Source organism: Sparus aurata, chromosome 2 (genome assembly GCF_900880675.1).
Source record: "Sparus aurata chromosome 2, fSpaAur1.1, whole genome shotgun sequence".
NCBI lineage: Eukaryota > Metazoa > Chordata > Actinopteri > Spariformes > Sparidae > Sparus > Sparus aurata.
In genome coordinates, this window is record NC_044188.1 from 19,910,729 (window position 1) to 19,929,509 (window position 18,781).

At 37.4% G+C, this 18,781-nt stretch overlaps 2 protein-coding genes across 3 annotated transcripts; one reads left to right on the plus strand and one right to left on the minus strand.

Moving 5' to 3' along the window:
- Positions 1-2,220: 2,220 nt before the first annotated feature.
- LOC115574165 (uncharacterized) lies at positions 2,221-6,609 on the plus strand. Of its 2 annotated transcripts, XM_030405481.1 has the most exons (7): positions 2,221-2,249; positions 2,754-2,798; positions 3,039-3,323; positions 4,535-4,646; positions 4,781-4,884; positions 4,993-5,379; positions 5,470-6,609. In XM_030405481.1, the coding sequence occupies exons 2-7, from the start codon at positions 2,765-2,767 to the stop codon at positions 5,481-5,483; spliced, it is 936 nt and encodes a 311-aa protein (XP_030261341.1). In that variant the 5' UTR covers positions 2,221-2,249; positions 2,754-2,764; the 3' UTR covers positions 5,484-6,609. The 2 variants fall into 2 exon arrangements, with proteins under 2 accessions (XP_030261341.1, XP_030261350.1); XM_030405490.1 differs by lacking the exon at positions 4,535-4,646 and having other exon boundaries at positions 4,852-4,884.
- Positions 6,610-7,593: 984 nt separating this feature from the next.
- Positions 7,594-18,268, minus strand: LOC115574160 (NACHT, LRR and PYD domains-containing protein 3-like). Its single transcript, XM_030405470.1, has 12 exons — positions 17,905-18,268; positions 16,963-17,160; positions 16,083-16,175; positions 15,273-15,447; positions 14,787-14,934; positions 14,011-14,103; positions 13,442-13,794; positions 12,622-12,837; positions 12,110-12,285; positions 11,634-11,904; positions 10,890-11,105; positions 7,594-8,518 (listed from the first exon to the last, which is right to left on the minus strand). The coding sequence occupies exons 1-12, from the start codon at positions 17,928-17,930 to the stop codon at positions 8,123-8,125; spliced, it is 2,361 nt and encodes a 786-aa protein (XP_030261330.1). The 5' UTR covers positions 17,931-18,268; the 3' UTR covers positions 7,594-8,122.
- Positions 18,269-18,781: the final 513 nt, after the last annotated feature.

Consider the following 18,781-nt stretch of genomic DNA (forward strand, 5'->3'; position numbering starts at 1 on the left):
GTGCCATAGTTGTAACACATTTTACTTATGGCAACCTTGAACCTTTTTAGATCTTCTGTGCAATTTCTTTAACTCCCTCAAACACCATAGGGATGTTCACGTGGAGCAATCAGAGACATATAGCAGAGTCATTTGGACATATGAGGGAGTGCACGCGAGAGTGAGCGCGCTGCCATGTCTGTGTATGTTTTCGACGCGGTGCTGTCAGCCTCCGTGTAGCTGAGCTCTGGTGGGTGAAGGAGTTCTTGGCATAGATAGAGATGATGATTAAAAACATTCTCGGTGAATGCATTTGCTTCTTCATTGTTTGACAGGACTGCTTCAGAAAGATGACAGGAAATAGGATGGGGGAGGTGACAACCAGCAAAGGTTTCAGGCTGGACCCTGGGCACATGGGCGTCCGCTCTTCCAACTGAGCTAATGGCGCCCCGTCTTGTCCTCATTGTTGATACTATTGGAAATTAATACCTGTTAATGCATCTTAACTGGACATTATATACTTTTTATTCTGTGTGACAGTGCTTGTTCATGTCCTATTTATTATGGTTATGTTGCAACTATGTTCAATGATGTCTTCTTGCAAAGAAAAAGAAAGTACAAAAAACAGAAATGCATACATCTTGTCTATAGAGAATTCTATTTTTCAAAGGCAAGTTGAGTAAAATAAGATATCATGTACACCTGTGACAAAAGAAGCATTGCCCCATATGCATTGTTTGCATAACCCAACACATTTGCATGCTCACATGCACCTTCCACGGAACTGATATTTGCATCTTCTGCGACCAAACAAACTGATCACACTGTTAGACTGCTGAACTTGTGTTTGCATGTGGTTTGCGGAAAACACAGAGGATCGACACGAAGGCCTTGTTCCACCGAATACTGTAATAATTTCCTGGAAATGTGATAGCGCCTCAAAAATTTTATTCAAGTTGCACTTAAAGCAACATTATGTAGAAATTGTGTGATCTGGAGTTTCTGAAAGCAACACCACCGTCGTAAATACAAATTCCGGTTGTGTAACAGTTTGTCACAATGTCATTAAGGTGCTAAATAAGAACAAAACTCATGACGTCATAACAGTGATATGTTTTAAAACTTGTATGTTGACGTGAACATGTGTAACGCTGTTTTAATCCTGCCCTCTCACTGAAGTTACACAGTGCAGAAACAAGTGATGAGGGGCAGAGTGGCTGAGACAGAGACACCATTCACCCTGTTACAAGACACTGAACCATCAAAAATGATTTAGAAGCTGTTATCTTAAGATTTAAAAAAAAAAGTTACATAATGTTTCTTGAAAGCCTAGACTTTATATTTCTAAACACGAAATCAGTGCCGAGTCAGTAAGGTAATTTGATAACATCACTGATCAAATTATCAAACTATTGTTTTTTATTACTTTCTTTTATAATCAGCATAAGGTGCATTGTTTAGGTGCAACAGGCCTCCTGTAGACCTCTTTTATCTAATTTCAATACGGACTGTCTTTTCTGTTGTGACCTTTTAATGCAGTAGCAGAAGTGTTTCCATGGAGCATCAGCCAGAATCAACACTACACTGTCATAAGCAGCTACAGTGTTGATTTGTGTGCATCCGAGGATTCAAAACACAACGTTGTTTTTATGTATTTTTTTTTTTGTAAATATGATCGAAATGAACAGTTCGCAATCATTTTTCCTGATGATTCCAGACAAACATGAATAAGTACTGTCAACATCAAAGCCAAATACTTCATGTTTCATCTGAGAACATTTGGGAAAGCAGAGAACTGTTTTTAAAGGGACAGTCTGATCAACATTAACATCAACACTTGCTACAGTGTTTTTTACTGTTTTTGCAAAACCAAAGACACGTGCTAACTATTGATTAGGTTGTGCTGTCAGACTGCTTTGAATTTCTGTTGTGGGCACGTGTTCACCATACAATATCACACAAATATACCATTACGTGTGATTTTACCATAAACTGTATTGATAGAACTGAATTGTACAAAAGTTTAAGCACTCATTCCGCTCAGCATTCTCTACGGGTGCCCATGTGTTACAATGCATCCACAGTGTCCCTACAGGCATCAGATTAAATCAGTTTAGAAACAAATGAGCGACAGGGTGTGGGTGTATTTTTTTGCTCGACAGGCGGGAGAGGTCAGCAGCTCTATAAAGTGATGTATTGTGAAAACTCTGGTTCACATTTACCTACATACCCTCCCAACACATTCTGAAGAGCTACACGTCACTTGCTGGGTAAGTGTTTGATTCAAACAGCCGCTGAGAAAACTGTCATTTTCTTGCTCAATCCTGTCGAGCTGAGTAATACATGTGGTAGAAGAAATCACTGAAATAGATATTTTAATTTTGATGTGAAGTTGTACATTTAATGATAACTTACAGTGTGTAGTTACGCAGGGAGACCGGTGTTTTTCACATCAGGTGTTTGTCAGATATATGTTTTAAGAATCTACCAAAAAATTAAAAACAAAAGTTTCAACAAATCAACATTACATTCTCAACTAAAGCACTGTCACATGTGGAAATGTGGTACTTTTATGTAATGTGCTGGTACAGGACATCACTTTACAAACAGAACAGGGCAGTTTATATCTACGCTAAGTAGATTAACAAAAGGTTTATGACATAGACCTGTGATTTTTAATAATAAAATTCATATAAATAGATGAGTTTTAATAATCTACATGTAAGATGTTGTGTGCGCTTATCTTCTCAACTTGTAAAACCTTATTTGTTTAGGTTTTGTGGCCATGGAAAAATTCATCCTTCTATCACTGCTGCTGGGTATGTTTTAGTATTAGATGTATTCAGAAGCCTTTTTTGTTTAATTTCATCAAGATTATTATTTTCTTAATGTTAAATCACTGTGCATATTGTTGATATGAATAAATAAAGATCTTGTTACTGTAAATTACTGGATTTGCTATTCTTGTTCTTCACAGTAGTTTCTGGTTTACCTTGCTTTCTAAGTTATTAGGTTTGTACAAAAAAAACTGATTCTCATTTATGGTTTTTCTCTTGTAGCAGCAACAGCCCAGCTGCCTGTTGTTTCAGTGACAAAGATATTTGAAGTGGGGAAAAGAGAAGTCACTTTCAAATTTCCTCCAAACTGGACCGTTGAATACTGTTGCAGAGATAACATGTGTAAGTTTTTGGAAAGTGATATCAGTTTTCATAAAGTCAAAATAGACAAAAAAAGCCTGACTATTGAAAAAAATCCTAATGAGCAAAGCATCGGGAACTACAGCTGCTATGGTGACTCAGACCCTCAAATCGACACTGATCTGCTTCTGTGTCTGAAGATAACAGGTGAGCACTTTAATCCTTTGACGAGCTTATTAATTGTCTTCCCAATCAAATCAGTATTTTATATGATTTGTTAACATTACTTATCTTGAGAAGAATGTGAAAGCCTCTGTTCATAACTTCACATGTCAATTTTCAAGTACAGAGTTTTCCTTAAATGAACGAGCAGGATGAGTTTTATTGTAACTTCTGAGGGAATCAGCACATGTCGAAAATGTCTTTATCCGACCATAAGAGAGATTGGCTTAAGGGTAAAAACTACAGGTGAATGGGGTAAAATGTATCGCCATGAAACTTCCCAAGCTAAATATTTACAATGAGACAATTATTTTAGTTTTACAAGTTGTATGAGATTGTATGTTTAAATATGCAAATGAGACATTATCTAATAAAAGGGTTCTCGTTATGCATTTATCATTTTCATCTTTCTTCCATGATCTTTTTTGTAAATAAATAGTACCTAGTGTTAAATCAGATAAGTGCATGTTATGTATACAGTGCTCCAAAAGTGCATATTGTTCAAATGCAACTCACAAAGGGAATGGCCATGGCCCCCCCTGGAGGGCACCACTGTATATAGCTGCTGCTTAAGATGGAGTATTAATTCAGAAAACTGTGTCCAGCAAACTCATTCATGCACACACACAAGCATGCCCTGAAGAATAATGAGGATAAAGGACTTTGAAGACCCTGGATTAAAGAGAAAAAAAAAACGTGTTTAGAGAAAATGGCCTTTAAAGTATTGTAATTGTAAAATTCTATACAATCTAAGACAGACAATATTGAATAGGGTAAAAATTTGAACAAATATATCACCATGAAACTTTCTAGCTGATTATTTAATACTTACATTAAGACAGTTCAACAGATACCAATTAAATAGGCTCTAATTTGCACAAATGTCACTATAAATAAACACTTAAATGTGTATTTTGGAAATGCTCTATTCACTAGTCTGAAAGAAGAGTTGGTATGGAAACAAAATAGCTCAAAATTGAACAGTGCATGACAAAATGGTATCTTCACCTGTATCCCCTTAGAAAATACCATTTGCTCGGTCACAAAATTACAGATCCAGGGTGGAAAAACAGCTGTAGCATATTTACAGAAGTAAAAGATTTAGCCACTACACCTAGAGGAATGAATGAGGTTATGGAAATCTGTTGGAACTCCCACTCTAACTGTTTTTCTGAATTCTTGTGTTTATAAATCAGGTTGTCAGAATCAAAAGTCTTGTAGTGTCGAATTTTCAGACCATCTACACCTTACTGAGGATGACTTTAAGGGAATCTGTCTAAAACCTAAAGGAGCTGCCTTCAAATTCATGTAAATGTAATATTTTTTTCATAAAAAGTAAATATCTGTTTTGCGGAATTTGTCAGTAAAAAGAAAATCACATCACTGTGGGTCCATCTGATTAAATAAAGAGTTGTAATCAGACTTACATTTTCCCCCCACAGAGACAATGAATGTCACCTGAAATCAGATTGTAAAAAGGTTGAGATACAGCTTAATAATAACTTTGTCTCAGGGGACTGTTTCAGCAACAGCTACAGTGGAAATGGTAAGTGATTTCCTTTTATCTTTAAAGGACATGGTAATTATTTTTGCAGTATCTTTGTTTACCCTATAGTTTTACCTTTGAAATAACAAATGAAGGTTATTTTGCAAGGTGTTGAACATGATGCAGATTTCCAGTTCTACAAAGAGGCCAAAAGCTGGATTGATGCCCTGGAGCACTGCCAAAACAAGGAGTCCTCCCTGGTTGAAATCCCCGCCCAGACAGTGCAGGCCAGTGTGGACTCTTCCCTGCTAAACGAGACGAGCAGCATGCCGAAAGGGGCATGGATCGGCCTGGAGCGGTCCATCTTCGGAAAAAGCGTTGTCCCATGGAAATGGATTTCAGGGAAAAAGGTTGAAGAACATGAACCCTGGAACGAAAGCTTTCCTGTCGACAACTTGAACCACCACTGTGGAAAGATCATCTGGGTAGAAGAGTTAAAACAGTTCAAGTGGCTGGACGCCTGCTGCCATGAGGAGCTGCCTTTCATCTGCCAAAGTAATCAGATTTAGTCAGTTATCCATTTCCTGTTTTGAATGAAAGGCCTTGCTTAAGGTTTCTCACCACGTTTTGTCTCTTATATCTCAGGAGCTCCCACATAAAGACAGTGTGGCGGTCTGGAGACTACAAGAGAGGTTCCACCATCCCTTCACCGTTTCATTGAATACTGGTGTGTTGGAGTACTGCTACTTGCTTTTTATTGCACGTGTTTTCCCTTCAGGATATTTATTATATATACAGCATATGTTAACTTTATCATAATAACTGGGGGACATGTCCCCACCACTTTTTGAAATGCCAGTTTTGTCCCTCTCACTTTTCAAAGCATTATGAGTTAAAGGTGCTGTTTGTAAGAAAAGCAGATTTTTGAGTCTCATTATTTGAGGAGTTGGGAATGAAACTCAAAAATTCAACTTTACTTCTAAATGACACCTATAGAGATGTGCTAAGAAAGAGCTTGCGCTCAAATTCTAACTTGTAAATTAAATCAAATTAATTTTGATGCGCCATGTGATGTAACATCTACTCTGACTCGATCCCCTTATCAGATTGTCTCAAATGGCACATGTTGAAGATAATTTGAACTAAAAAGAGTGTTTTTAATCTGAGCCCTGGCACCCCTACCACTTTTCAACAAAGTGACGCTCTTGTCCAAGTCTAAACAACACATGCAGGGAAACTGTTATTTTTCATTGAATAAAGATGTGATTAGTGTACTGTAAATAGATCAAATCAGTGCGTCTTATGTGATGGATTTTACAGCAAAGCAGTTTCATTTAACATCTTACAATAAGGTTGATTTATTATTTATTTATGTTGTTTATTTCGGGCATGTCAATTCATAAATTATCTTTAGCTAACGGTGATAACATTATTCCTGCAGTTGTTCTATGTTGTCATACTTTAATGCAGCCATACTGAATACTGTTATGTGATGCAGATGAATGAATATTTGTTGTGCTGTCAACTTTGTACATTTTATCGATTCTGAAGTAGCTACCATAAATATTTACTCTGACCTCATACAGTACCTTAATTAAACTGCCTGCATTCGCATTTTGAAGACTGTTTATAAATTGTTTTCATCTCAGTCTTGATGTCCTTGTGACACTTGTGTAATAGCTGATTGATCTGCTTGCCTCACTGTAAAGCCAACATGCATTATGTATGTACTGTAATGTACTGCATGCACTTGTTCATCATTTATCCATAAAACAACTTCACCAATTCCTCTTCCACTAGTGACATTTCAGTTGTAGTTCCCTCAGATACAAACTAACTATACAGACCAGTGATTAAATAATGAAGTCAAATAAATGAACTAGTCATTGTGAAGTGTCAATGACGGTTTACACATGTTTAATCATAACGGTGTCAACAACATAACCACCAAAATAAAGAATCAAGAGCTGAGCAAGACACAGAAAAAAAAGACAATTCATGAACCACCTGTCCATAAAACATCTATCATCCATTTTAACCTTATCAATCATATTGACAGGGGCTGAGCAAGTACCCGCGTTGTATACAAGTATACAAATAATGTACTTTTTTACCAGTAAAATGTGTCAATATCCAACTCCGGATGAATAAAAAAATCCTCATTAGGTAAATAAAAAACTTGTGATCAATAATACTGATCTGAAGTTCAATTCTGAGGCTGTTCTTACAATAAATAAACAACGTCTGGTTACCACACCCACTTCCCATTTAAACCACGCCCATTCAGAGTACCAATACAGATAATCTCACAAAAAAAAAAAAAACATAGTGAGTAGCTGGTGGAACAGATACAGATAATGGTGTAATCGCTCATCCGTAGTATTTTCCAGATTTTTCTTGAAATCATGGTAACTACTTTTACACTTCACACAAACAAACAGCCTTAAATATCCCTTTTATCAGAGAGACAAAAACAAAACATCTTTGCTAGAATTCTCCCTTTAGTAACTCTTATGTCAGGTGTCAGGTGGTTACATGAAAGCCTAAAACAAATGTATAACACAAATGCTAAAAGCATTATATACCACATAATATATTCTGATGAACTGATGAAAAGACAGACTAGCAAGTGTATAAATTCAAGTATAAAAACACAGAGACACAAACACATGATTTAAAGCCACAACTATTTGAAAATCAAACTCATCCATAAATATCATTACTTTTCATCAAGATTCCATTAAAAAACACAAACAAATCAAACTACAAAATGGTATCACTATATTGGTTTCCTCCAACAATCTAAGGAGTAGAGCGGTGTGTGACGCTAAACATGCCTTATATGGTTTGCATATACAGATGGGAAGGTTTTCTCCGAATGAACAAAGTCAGACTTCATCACATTTCTTAATCACATTTTTTGATCTTTGCTGCTGAGTTAACATTTTATGAATCTTAAGAGTTTGTTTTTTTCTTTTATCACTTCAGTGTATTTTGGTGTGGAGAAAAATATCCATTAAATAAAAGATGACAGCTGTGTGAAGTACAAATTCACTGAGGGAATGCATTTTTATTAGTGCTTGTCTAAAGACATGACAGACTCTTTTGAAACAGAAATGCATAGAATAACATTTTAATTTGTCTGGAGCAACACTTTTACGTCTCAATCAAAAACATCGTAAGACATTTAACGTTATCAAAGCCTAAATGACACAAACCCTTCCAATCAAATCACTTCTTAAAGTGATTTAGAGTTCTTAAACCAATGCCGACTTTCTTGATTCAATCTTACACAGACTCACTCATCTTCCTGGATCATTTCTCTAAGGCACTCCTTTAAGTTTTCCACTCGGTCTCTATTGTTCTCTTGAGCGTTCTGTATTGCCTGCTCCAGCAGCCGCTGCGTGTCATCGATTCCACTCACCTTGGGTGAGTTGCGGCTGAAGAGACACCCGCTCATCTGATTGTGGTGGCAGTCCAGGGAAAGCATGCCGCACAGAAAGCGCAGGAACATGTCGTATTGGCCAAGCGGGGTGCTCAGTGTCCGCTCCAGGGCACACTGGACCAGGCCTGCTGCTGATTTGGTCTGATCCTTGGAGGTGAAGAGCTTGGGCATCTGCAACAACCCGGAGTCCAGGACGTTCTTGTTTTCTAAGCGGAACAACGTGAAGACGTACACAGCAGCTATGAACTCCTGGAGAAAAGAGGACATACAGTGGTTTTAGATGATTTCTTCGGGGTAACTTCTTGGCCAGGCAGTGTAAGGGCATGTGTCTCTGCTACAGGAATATTTTACAGGAAGCTGCAAGTTGTGTTATATAACACCAATTTAGCAATTTATTTATATACATCTATACACATTATATATATATATATATATATATATATATATATATATATATATATATATATATATATATATATATATATATATATATATATATATATATATATATATATATATATACACATATATACACACACACACACACACACACACACACACACACACACAATATATTTAATATATATTAGAGCTGGGACTTTATCGCATGGATTACGATTAATTAATTGCAGAAAAAATAAACGCGGCAAAAAGAATAACGCATTTAATCGCAATTTATTTTTGCACTCCAAACAGCACGGAACGTTGCTCGTTGCAAACCCGTAATACTGATGCACAGGACACAACATGAGAAATGAAACCGATGAGAAGTCTTTGCCGGGTTCGGTGGGTGGAAATTTTAGTTTTAGAAAACTACCGGGTGCCTAGTTGGAGCAGGCAGTGTCACGAATCCGAACTCGACAAGATGACAGGGTTCAGAGCCAACATGAGTCCACGACTGACAAATTAACAAACGCAGTGTTTTGTAAAAACAAATGTGGTTAATACATAAGACATTTTACAAAAAGTCCTGAAAAAGCTTGAATATAGCTAACTTGAATTTAAGTTTGTGCCTTGTGAACAGTGCAATCATAATTGTTTTTTATGATTGCACGATTTTGTTGTTTAAGCTCATTTATGTGTCTATTCATGATTCAGTCATATACGAAAATCCATCTAAATTGAATAATTTTGCTTCTCGTGTCAAATATTGATATGTGATTAATTAATTACAAACCTTCTAATTAATTAGATTATTTCTTTTAATCGAGTCCCACCACTAATATATATAAAAACAATTGATATCTATATCAAAAATTCCTTTCCAAAATAAAATTCCAAAAAATCCTGGGCATTCTTTTCTCTCGCACAAAGGTTAAAATATTTTTCATCACACACCTTGGAATATATATCTTTATGAAATCAAATCTGATTTGAGATGATTAAATAAAATCACCTATGCTATGAAACCATAATGGGGTCGTGGTTCAGAGGTGGTTCAACTCCACACCTAACCACTAACTGCTGCTAACTGTAGCTAGTGTAGCTATTAAGCCGAGTTATCCGTGCAGGTAGCGAGGGATCCAATTAGCTGAGTCTGCCCAGACTGGGAGCTTGGAGCAACAGGGCTCACTGGTTAGCATGCTAACTTTAATAGATATCTCTGCAACCTAATACAGAGATGCAACCTTGTATATATTTCACCTTTAAAGTCGATTCATCTCTCTCATCTTTCTCCCCATGATCCAACACCATAGGTGAGGCAGGTGGAGGTCCAGTACCGCTCCGTATTCACTAAGTCACGTCCATTTCTACACAATCCAATTAAATACATCACATCAGATTGGAGAAGCTAAAGATCTAGCTCCCATTCCACTGTAATTTTAAGAGTAGCAGCACCTGTTTTGAGCAGCTACCTCTAGGCACTTCAAGTGCAAAGTCAGGTGATGTCAGGAGACGTGTGTGTGTGTGTGTTTCCCATGTCTCACATTTCAGTTGAGTACAAAACCACAAGACTTACATTGACAAAGAAAGCAAAAGAGAAATACAGCTCTGATAAACGATAGGCAGCACCTCACGGATCTTATATTACCTGGTGGAAAGATGACGCATATGTGCACACTTTTCCTTCCATTATATTTGAAACTAATGGCCAGATGATAAAACATCTAGAGTTGTTTAAGTGCAAAGTACAAAATAAATATCTCCAAAATATTTAAATAGTCTTCTTACAAATTCGAAACAGCATATCTACTTACGTACTAAATTAAGTTATACATATAGCATATATAGCATTTTTTGTGTGTTATTTATACTACACAATTTTGATTTGTATTTTTGTAATCATTTAAAAGGACCCCAGGAGGATTAGCAACCAGATTGTGGAGGCTAATGGGCTTCCCAATAAAGAATAAAGAATCTACCCCTTCACCCTCACTACAGTATATGAATAGCAAATGTTCATTTCAAAAGTTTAACTGCTAGACAAAGAATGTCTCCTTATTACTACTGTACTAGGTTCATTCTCAGTGTACTTAGGATGTCACAAAATGATGATCATACCTACACGTGTTAAACTTAGATTTAATGTTAGCTCAGAGAAATGTTCCCTCCTTCAGCAGACACATTCTAAAAAAACAGCCATCTAGCGTCAAACTCTGTGAGATGGAGAGAGTTGTACCTGGAAGGTGTAGTGTATAAAGCAGAACGTCCTTTTCCCATCTGCGGATGCAGCAGGGAGCTCAGTGACCACGCCGGAATACACTGCCACCTCCGTCAATTTCAGGCTGTATTCCTTCAAGTCGTCTTCAACGAACACACTCTTGTTTCTCTCCAGCATCTTCAAGGCCATCTTGCCCATCTTTATCACCAGGTTCTTGTCGTCAGTGGACCATTTCTAAAATGAGAAATTCGGATGATATTGGACGTAAGATGTTCATTAGCCTTTCTGGGCAAATCTCTTTTTTTTTAAACATTCAAATTCCAAAAAAAGCTCAATTTTTACAGGGGTACAGGGGGTTCATTTTTGAGGCAGAAGTTTGATTTGGATTATTGGATTAGTGGAATGTGTAAAATGAAATAAAAAAACACAAATGCTAACTACAGTCTTAAGAAATATTGAAAATTATAATGTTTCACAAAGTTATTTATTTCAGGTTAATTTTGTAAGACATCTAATGGTACAAGAGTTCATGGCATTATATCCCCTAATTTATGGATTAGTAAATCTCTGCTTGTGACAAAAATAAACAACTACATTTTAACTGAAATTTAGTACCAAATAAAATAAGGACTAAACAACAACAAAAAAAGCTATTAAGTGTTTCATTTTTGTACATTTAAAAAGATAGGTGAATGTGGATGGTGAATTAAGTTACCAGAAATTTTATGAAATCACTTAAAAGACAAAAAAGACTCAAATTACTAGTTCGTTTTCCCCTTTCCCATAGTAGAACTGCAGCCTGCGATTGATCTGGACAATCAAGATGCTGACATAGAACGGTGTCAGCCTCGGGGGGTGCTCCCCATATCCCCGATAACGGTAGCAGCGCTCGAACACTGTAGCCACCATCCAGCTGACAAATGGCTGACGAGCGAGAACTTGGAGCATTGGCACGCGTTTGTAATGTGCAATGATCTTCGATGGTAGATCGCCATCAAAGCGTTTGGCCAGGTATTCGTCTATCATCTCATCACTGGAAAAAAGAGGAGGAAAAAAGATACAAATTTAACTACTGAAACTGTTTAAAATGATTTTTACTCTATTTAAGTCTACTGATGAACAATTTTTACATTCTTACTGTACATTACCAAATATATTTACAGGATCATATATACGAAAGGCTAAAACCAACAGCAAGTACGAGATACAAAAAAAATGTAAATAATCTACACACACACCTGAAGCCCTGTATTTCCGTGACAGCGTCTACGAACTGAGATGGTATTTGCGAGACAGCGGCCCGTCTCCCGAGGATCCAGACGCGGGCACCACGAAGCACGGTGCCTCGGATGATATTTACAATTAAGACATCAGGATGTGCTGGGGTGTAGTTGTCATTTATGACTGGAGCATTCTAAAGAAAAGAAAACCCAATTTAAATACAAATATTAATGTATGAGTTTTTTCTAGTTGTTTTTTGTTAGAAAAGGAACAAATTAGTAGACTAGCCATTTGTATTTTGCACTTTGAAAAGTCCTATCTATTATTAATGTGAAAATCAATCAGCATTGTCCTCATTAGTGGATATGGAAAGTGGATATTTACATCTTTTAAATAACTCTACTGTTAAGCACATGAAAATATATATTCTTTTTATGAGTTACAAATTAGTATCCATCATTACAATTTGATTGGTGCTGATGAGTTGTCAATAATTCAATGTGGAGGTGTATGTGTGCAGATGAGATACCTCCCAGTCCAGAGGGGCTTGGTAACAATCAAGTGCGTCCATGATGATGAGAAATTTACAATCCTCTTCCTCCAGGAATTTAGTGTCTTTACACTCTTTATGAAAGTATTCTATGATTTCCATGACGGACATTTCGGGCTTCTTTGAAGGAAGAGGGTTTTTGGTTCGCAGATACCAGAAGGTTCGAAACGAAAGTTTGATGATGAACTGCAGATCCTGAACAAAGAATGACAAGGAAATGGTGTTAGTCACGAGAAACTAAGTAAAACTAAATCTTCAACTGTTAGAATTACAGGTGAGAAAGAGCAATTGCATCATCTTACCACTAGGTTTTAAAAATATAAGAAATATAACTCAACATACCTTTAAATTCAAAATCAAATATGATGATATAATGATAAAATATTCATGTGCTGCCAAATGTTTTCAGTGTCTCATACATGTCCCTACTGCTACATAATTCAACATTAAAGCAGCATGAATACATTTTTTTTTTTGGTCACTTAGAGGCAGATGTTCACAACAAAGTCAACAACACACTAACACACACACACACACACACACACACACACACACACACATTTGCCCCATTATCGTGTTGCACACTTTAGTTTACAATCACTTTGCCTATTTACATCCAAAAGACACTGAACAACTTCGTCATTCATTTGGAGTCCCAATCATGGTGATCCAAAGAATATAAGACCAAAACAATTCTGGCTGTTTAGATGAGGGAATGCTCTGCAATGTTTACTAGCTGGTAACTAATTTTGTTGGTCTGCTGTTTTGTGCTGGGCAGTTTGTGTTTGTTTTGAATCACCTTATTCGCGCGCAGTTCTGACCAATCGAGGGCAAATTTTCCCACAGACACTGACATCCCAATTCCTGGAATTCCAGTGGTCACCACTGTCCTCACCAGCTGACCATCAGCCTTCTGTAGGCGGAAAAGATTGTTCAGGTCGACATAGGTGTCGGGGCTGGGGACCTGGACAGGTGACGGAGGTTGTCGTGGGAACAAGTGGGAGGGGTCTATTCCTCCATAACCACAGGTGGAAATATGGGGCTGAACGTAGATGGTATCCAGCATGTTCTGTCTTCCGGCACGAACTACCCCCTCACGAATGACTTGGTGTTTTCTGATCAAATACTGCTTCAGTTGAAAACGCATCAGCGCTGGAGGTAGAGAAAGATGAAGAGGACAGTCAGATCAAAATCACATGGTTGACATGTACCATCCACTACCATATACAAAGCAGTCTCTGCTCAGTTACAAAACTTGTTTTAAAACGTCATGTCAAAAACACACTGCCACTACATTCAGGTTTAATGAATACATCAGATTTCACCAGTATTAGCCAGTGTGCTCAGACAAAACCAGTGTTCACTTGCCTCTTTTGCACTTTTTCTTTAGTTCCTCTGCCTCTTCTTTCTTGTTGACTTGTTCCAGGCTACTAATCGTATGTAACAGGGCACGATCCTGGCCTGCAGGACAGAATTTGAAGAAAAAATAAAGAGAGTAAGCTATCGCTGACACTAATTTAGTACCTGTGCTATCCACGAAGCTGTATCCTTATTTTCATGACACTGAGTTTTACTCAGGGTTCGTACACATTTTTCAAGGTCAAATTCAAGCACTTTTCAAGCACTTTTAAGAGTCATTTTTAAGATTTTCCTGCACCTTATTGCTGGGGTAAAATACATTTCCAAAGGAATATATATACTTATGATTTTTTTCTTCATTTTTTATCACAATTATGTACATTGTATTATGTTGTAAACATCTAAAATCATATTTTCTAATAGAAAAAACTTCAGAAATTAATTATCCAGTCTGATCCCAATTTTGTGAAAGACACAGAGTTATAATGTCAAGCACTTTCAAGCACTTAAACTAAAATCCAAGCACTTTTCAGACCTTGAAAACACAACATTGAAATTCAAACACTTTCAAGGATTTCAAGCACCCGTACGAACCCTGTTTACTGTTGCTCATCTCATCTCATCTCATATACTGTTGCAAGATTTCAAATTCAGATAAAAAGAGACAAAGTTTGAGAGAAGAAAGAGTTTTCTTCAAATCTGCCATGCAAAAAGTCAAAATATATTTCTCTAAATGTTTTGCTCTATTTGTACTATTCACTTTGAATGCACTATAGCTTTCTTACCAAGGATCTCCATGATCCTGTCCACAAAATCAAGAAGGTCTCCATCCATCACCTGCTGCAGGGTTATGGCTGTTTCCCATTGGTAAAACCAGACCTTAAATTTGTAAAGCTCTTCTGGAGTGAGACCTGACAGAACAGCCTGGACACTCTGCAGACAGGGAGAAAGGCATAAGATAACATATGGTCTTACAGAAATCATGTCAGCATTATTTTGAATCATAGCACTTATTACCAAACTTGATTAAATTAGAAAAATGACACAAAGTTATTTGTTAACATTTCAAGTGTTTTAATCTAATAAACAGGGTGTGTTGAAGGTTTTTCAACATATCTAACAACTGAGTCGGACATAAATTGATAACTGTACTTTTATTGGGATTATAACATCAATATGCAAGTTAAAATGCATTATCAGGTCTAACAAAGTCCGCAGACCAAAACAACTTCTCAATATTAGGCATTGAGGACCAAACCTGATGTACCAACCTTGAATATATGGGGCAGGTCCTGTTCTGGGTGCAGTCTGCCCGGCTGGCTGTTCTCGTCAGTCTGCATTGTGTCATTAAATTCAACAGGCTCAGGTGGTTCTGGCGAATGAGTTACCAAAAGTTCATCCATATCTTCCTCATCGTTCTCTGAAAAATCCCCCAGATCAGATGACCTAAGAGACAAAAGGACCAAGGTCAGAAAGTGCACTGCAAATCTCATCCAAGGATCACCTGAGGTCTTGAGGTAAAACTGCATTTAGCATATTGATTAATAGATAATAAAGTTTTTTCTTTTCTTTTAGAAAGAGACCTTTTAAAGATAGTTCCCACGTGTACAGTAAAATAGGCCATACTGAATGTATCTTAAGTATCTAAACGTATCTTCAAGTAATACACACATGACCAACTACAGCCTAGTGGTATCATTTTATTTACCGCTGACAAAACACATCAGTGCAATCAGAGACGTGACTTGCACTGCAACCTTAAACTGTTTAGGCACATTTAACTCTTTGGCAATCTTTCAGCTGTGTTACAGTTCTGGTAAGTTAAATCCTTTCACTATTGTTTAGTCCCACATTCATTAACTTTCCTGTCAAATTTCTGCAAGTGGTGAATTTGAGAGGAATTAATAGATTTCCACTTTTTGTACACTAATGTGCATCTACAAAAAAGCATTAAGTAAACATAGCTATTGGTGTTCATCACATTGTCCAGATTCCTGACAGACAATTATTTTTCTTGTGTGTGTGTGCGTGTGTGTGCGTGTGTGTGCGTGTGTGTGTGTGTGTGTGTGAGCACCCTCCACCTGGTGTCAATGACAACAGCTCCTGGAGGTTTGGTCTGCTGCGTGGTCATGGTGTAGAGCGTCTCTGGAGACTCTGAGCGAATCATCTGCAACCTGGAAAAAAAATTCACCTGGTTAACCTCCTATTAGATGTTTCTAAGTCATTGAAAGCAAACTTGAAGTTCACATTATCACTTGCTCTTTACTAAAAAGATTCAATGTGTTCTTAAATAGATCCTCCCTTTAATATTCTAGCTGAATCCCAAAAACATTAACACTGAAAGTTCATGAAGTTGTGTGTTGCAATACAACATTTACCTGAGGGAGGACCCCCAGATTTCTCTGCCAAATAGGTGCACCTAAGTCTTCCACAAACCTAGGGAACCACTGGTGAACAACTGTTTAATCTTGGGTATAAATGAAGGATGTTCAAATTTTACTGCTCAGTGAGATGTGTAAATAATCTTGTAACTTTGAATATGGAAAAGCAACCTCCAGTATCATGTGAAGGCGGTTTAGAAATACTCCTGAAAGGAACCTTTACCTTTACATGATCTATCTCCAGAATTCTTTAAGTCTACAAACTGACTTGCATACTATACTAAATATCAATGCAAGGCCAGCCTAGAAGGTCGGAAATCAACCTTGTGAGTTGAAACTTTGTGAAAACTGGTGCTGGCACCTAGAGCCCAGAGAGGAGAAACAGACTTGAAAGGAATAATAATTAAATAGCAAGCCCATCACGAGCTCAGGTGCCGGATTAAACTGGCAAGATCAAAGCAAAAAGTAACGTCAGTAGTGGTGCGAAGTTATGCCATCTGTGCTAAACTGGCCAAAACAACAATCAAGACCAAATATACACACTGGGATGAAGCTCAATTATCAAACCAAGACACAGTACCTTGTCCCCCCATGAGTTGACGACCCAGGTAGCGCCACAGGAAGCGGGGGAACAAAGGCCTGTCCAGACTCTTCATCACATCCCTCCTCCTCCTCCTCCTCGTCACTCTTCATCGAGCCATAGCTGGAGGGAGGCCTCTGGTGCTTCTTCTTCTCCTCCTCGTCATCCTCCTCATCCTCTTTCTCTGGCCTCAAGATGCTGAGGATGACAAAAAGAAGGTGTTATTGTGCATGTGGTTAGTTTTAAATCAGTACAACAGATAATCAATGACCAATAATATTTTACTGGAATGTTTATCTGATAAGTCAGGAAGGAGTTGACAAGATATGAAAAGTTTTTGGTTTGTTTGTTATTTTTATTCAATATCCTTAAATACTTACAGGCAATTTATACAAGTTCAACATTCCAGTCCATTTTCAGCACAAGCAAACGTCAACTAACAAAACAAAAACAGTTTAGAGGTCTGCTAATTAGAAAAAGTAACGTTCAAATATCTAAATAGTCCGTTTGTTTGCCAATTTCTGTTTTTCAGATCAAAATTTTAAACTGAAGTCAAATATGATTTCAGATTGTTGGCAAACATTTCATCTGGGGAGAAGTTGGATCCAATTAAAAATTAGTAAAATATCAGTCAGTTGTTGGAGTGACACATTTTCTAAGTATTTCTGAAAGGTGCGTAAAAGGTCTGGCAGCTCAACGAGCTCTGGGCGTGCGTGGGTGTGTCAGACGAGACCAGTACACTGTAAGTAGTTAATTTACTATAGAGCTAACAAACAAGCTTAAGGAGATTAACAAAAACAACTTAATTATCAAAATATTATTATTTTGGGTGAAGTGACTCAACGTTGAAGTCCGGTAACTTTTGCCAACTTTGTGTTCAACACGCTCTGTAAGTGATAAAAATCAAAGATGGCAGACGCTACAAACTGTCTTCACACTCACCTTTCAACCTCAGTGTCCGAGTCCATGTCTGTGGCACAAACAGACTCACGCGCCGCAGGTGTACAGGTGATTTAAGTCTTGCTTATCGCAGCAGGTTCAGCCGTTACGTCCCAAAAACCTGAATTCTCTGTGCTAACGTCTCTGTAACGTGCAGGCTGTCTCCCTCCGCCGCTGCTGTTACGAAAACGTCATTAACAATCCTACATTCACACCGCGAGTTTATGATTACACAGAGGCGTTGACGTCTCTCAACAAATAAATAAAACAGATAAAAGAAGCTAGAAGATATAGGGTAACGTCAGCGAGACTCCATTTTAACTTGTTTCCTCTTCAGCTCTAACTTTCGGTTTCGAGCACACTCGGTTTCCGGTACCGTGTCCTTCAGAATAAAAGCACACATTCGGTACAGCAAAAAAAAAAAAAAAAGACGCACAAATAATGTCTCAAAACAGTCATCCTGACTTATACTTTACCCCAAGTCATAATTACATTTGTACGTGTCTAAAAACACGTCATAATGGCTACTCATACATTTGCTGTCAAAGAAATTAAGTAAAACGTCGTTGGGATTCAGATTACACTTTTTGGGGTTTTGCCTTTCCTTTATTATGTTATGTAGCATTTTTGTGCGTGTAAAAGGTCTGCAAAGTGAAAAAGCAAAAGTGAGTTTTTCCCTTCCACAGAAAACACTGCTCCTGCACTGCCTGAAACACCTGGTTTGGAATCGAGCCCCTTACTTCCGTAAATGATGTGCATCACTATGTAACAGGTGTTATATAAATACACATATTTATATTTTTATTATAAAATCTATACAGTCCAGTCAGTCAGCAGATATACAGTTGCTTGTGCTGTAGGGGTGTTATTTTAGATCCCA

What these genes read in the sequence shown, in the direction of transcription:
- LOC115574165 (XM_030405481.1), top strand. Translation starts at nt 2,765, where the DNA reads ATGGAAAAATTCATCCTTCTATCACTGCTGCTGG. An exon ending in CCTTCTATCACTGCTGCTGG is followed by an intron (nt 2,799 to 3,038) that starts GTATGTTTTAGT and finishes TTTCTCTTGTAG; the next exon opens with CAGCAACAGCCCAGCTGCCT. An exon ending in GGAGCTGCCTTCAAATTCAT is followed by an intron (nt 4,647 to 4,780) that starts GTAAATGTAATA and finishes TTCCCCCCACAG; the next exon opens with AGACAATGAATGTCACCTGA.
- LOC115574160 (XM_030405470.1), bottom strand. Translation starts at nt 17,930, where the DNA reads ATGGACTCGGACACTGAGGTTGAAAG. An exon ending in ACGGAAATACAGGGCTTCAG is followed by an intron (nt 11,905 to 12,109) that starts GTGTGTGTGTAG and finishes TCTTTTTTCCAG; the next exon opens with TGATGAGATGATAGACGAAT. An exon ending in TTATACACTACACCTTCCAG is followed by an intron (nt 8,519 to 10,889) that starts GTACAACTCTCT and finishes TCTTTTCTCCAG; the next exon opens with GAGTTCATAGCTGCTGTGTA.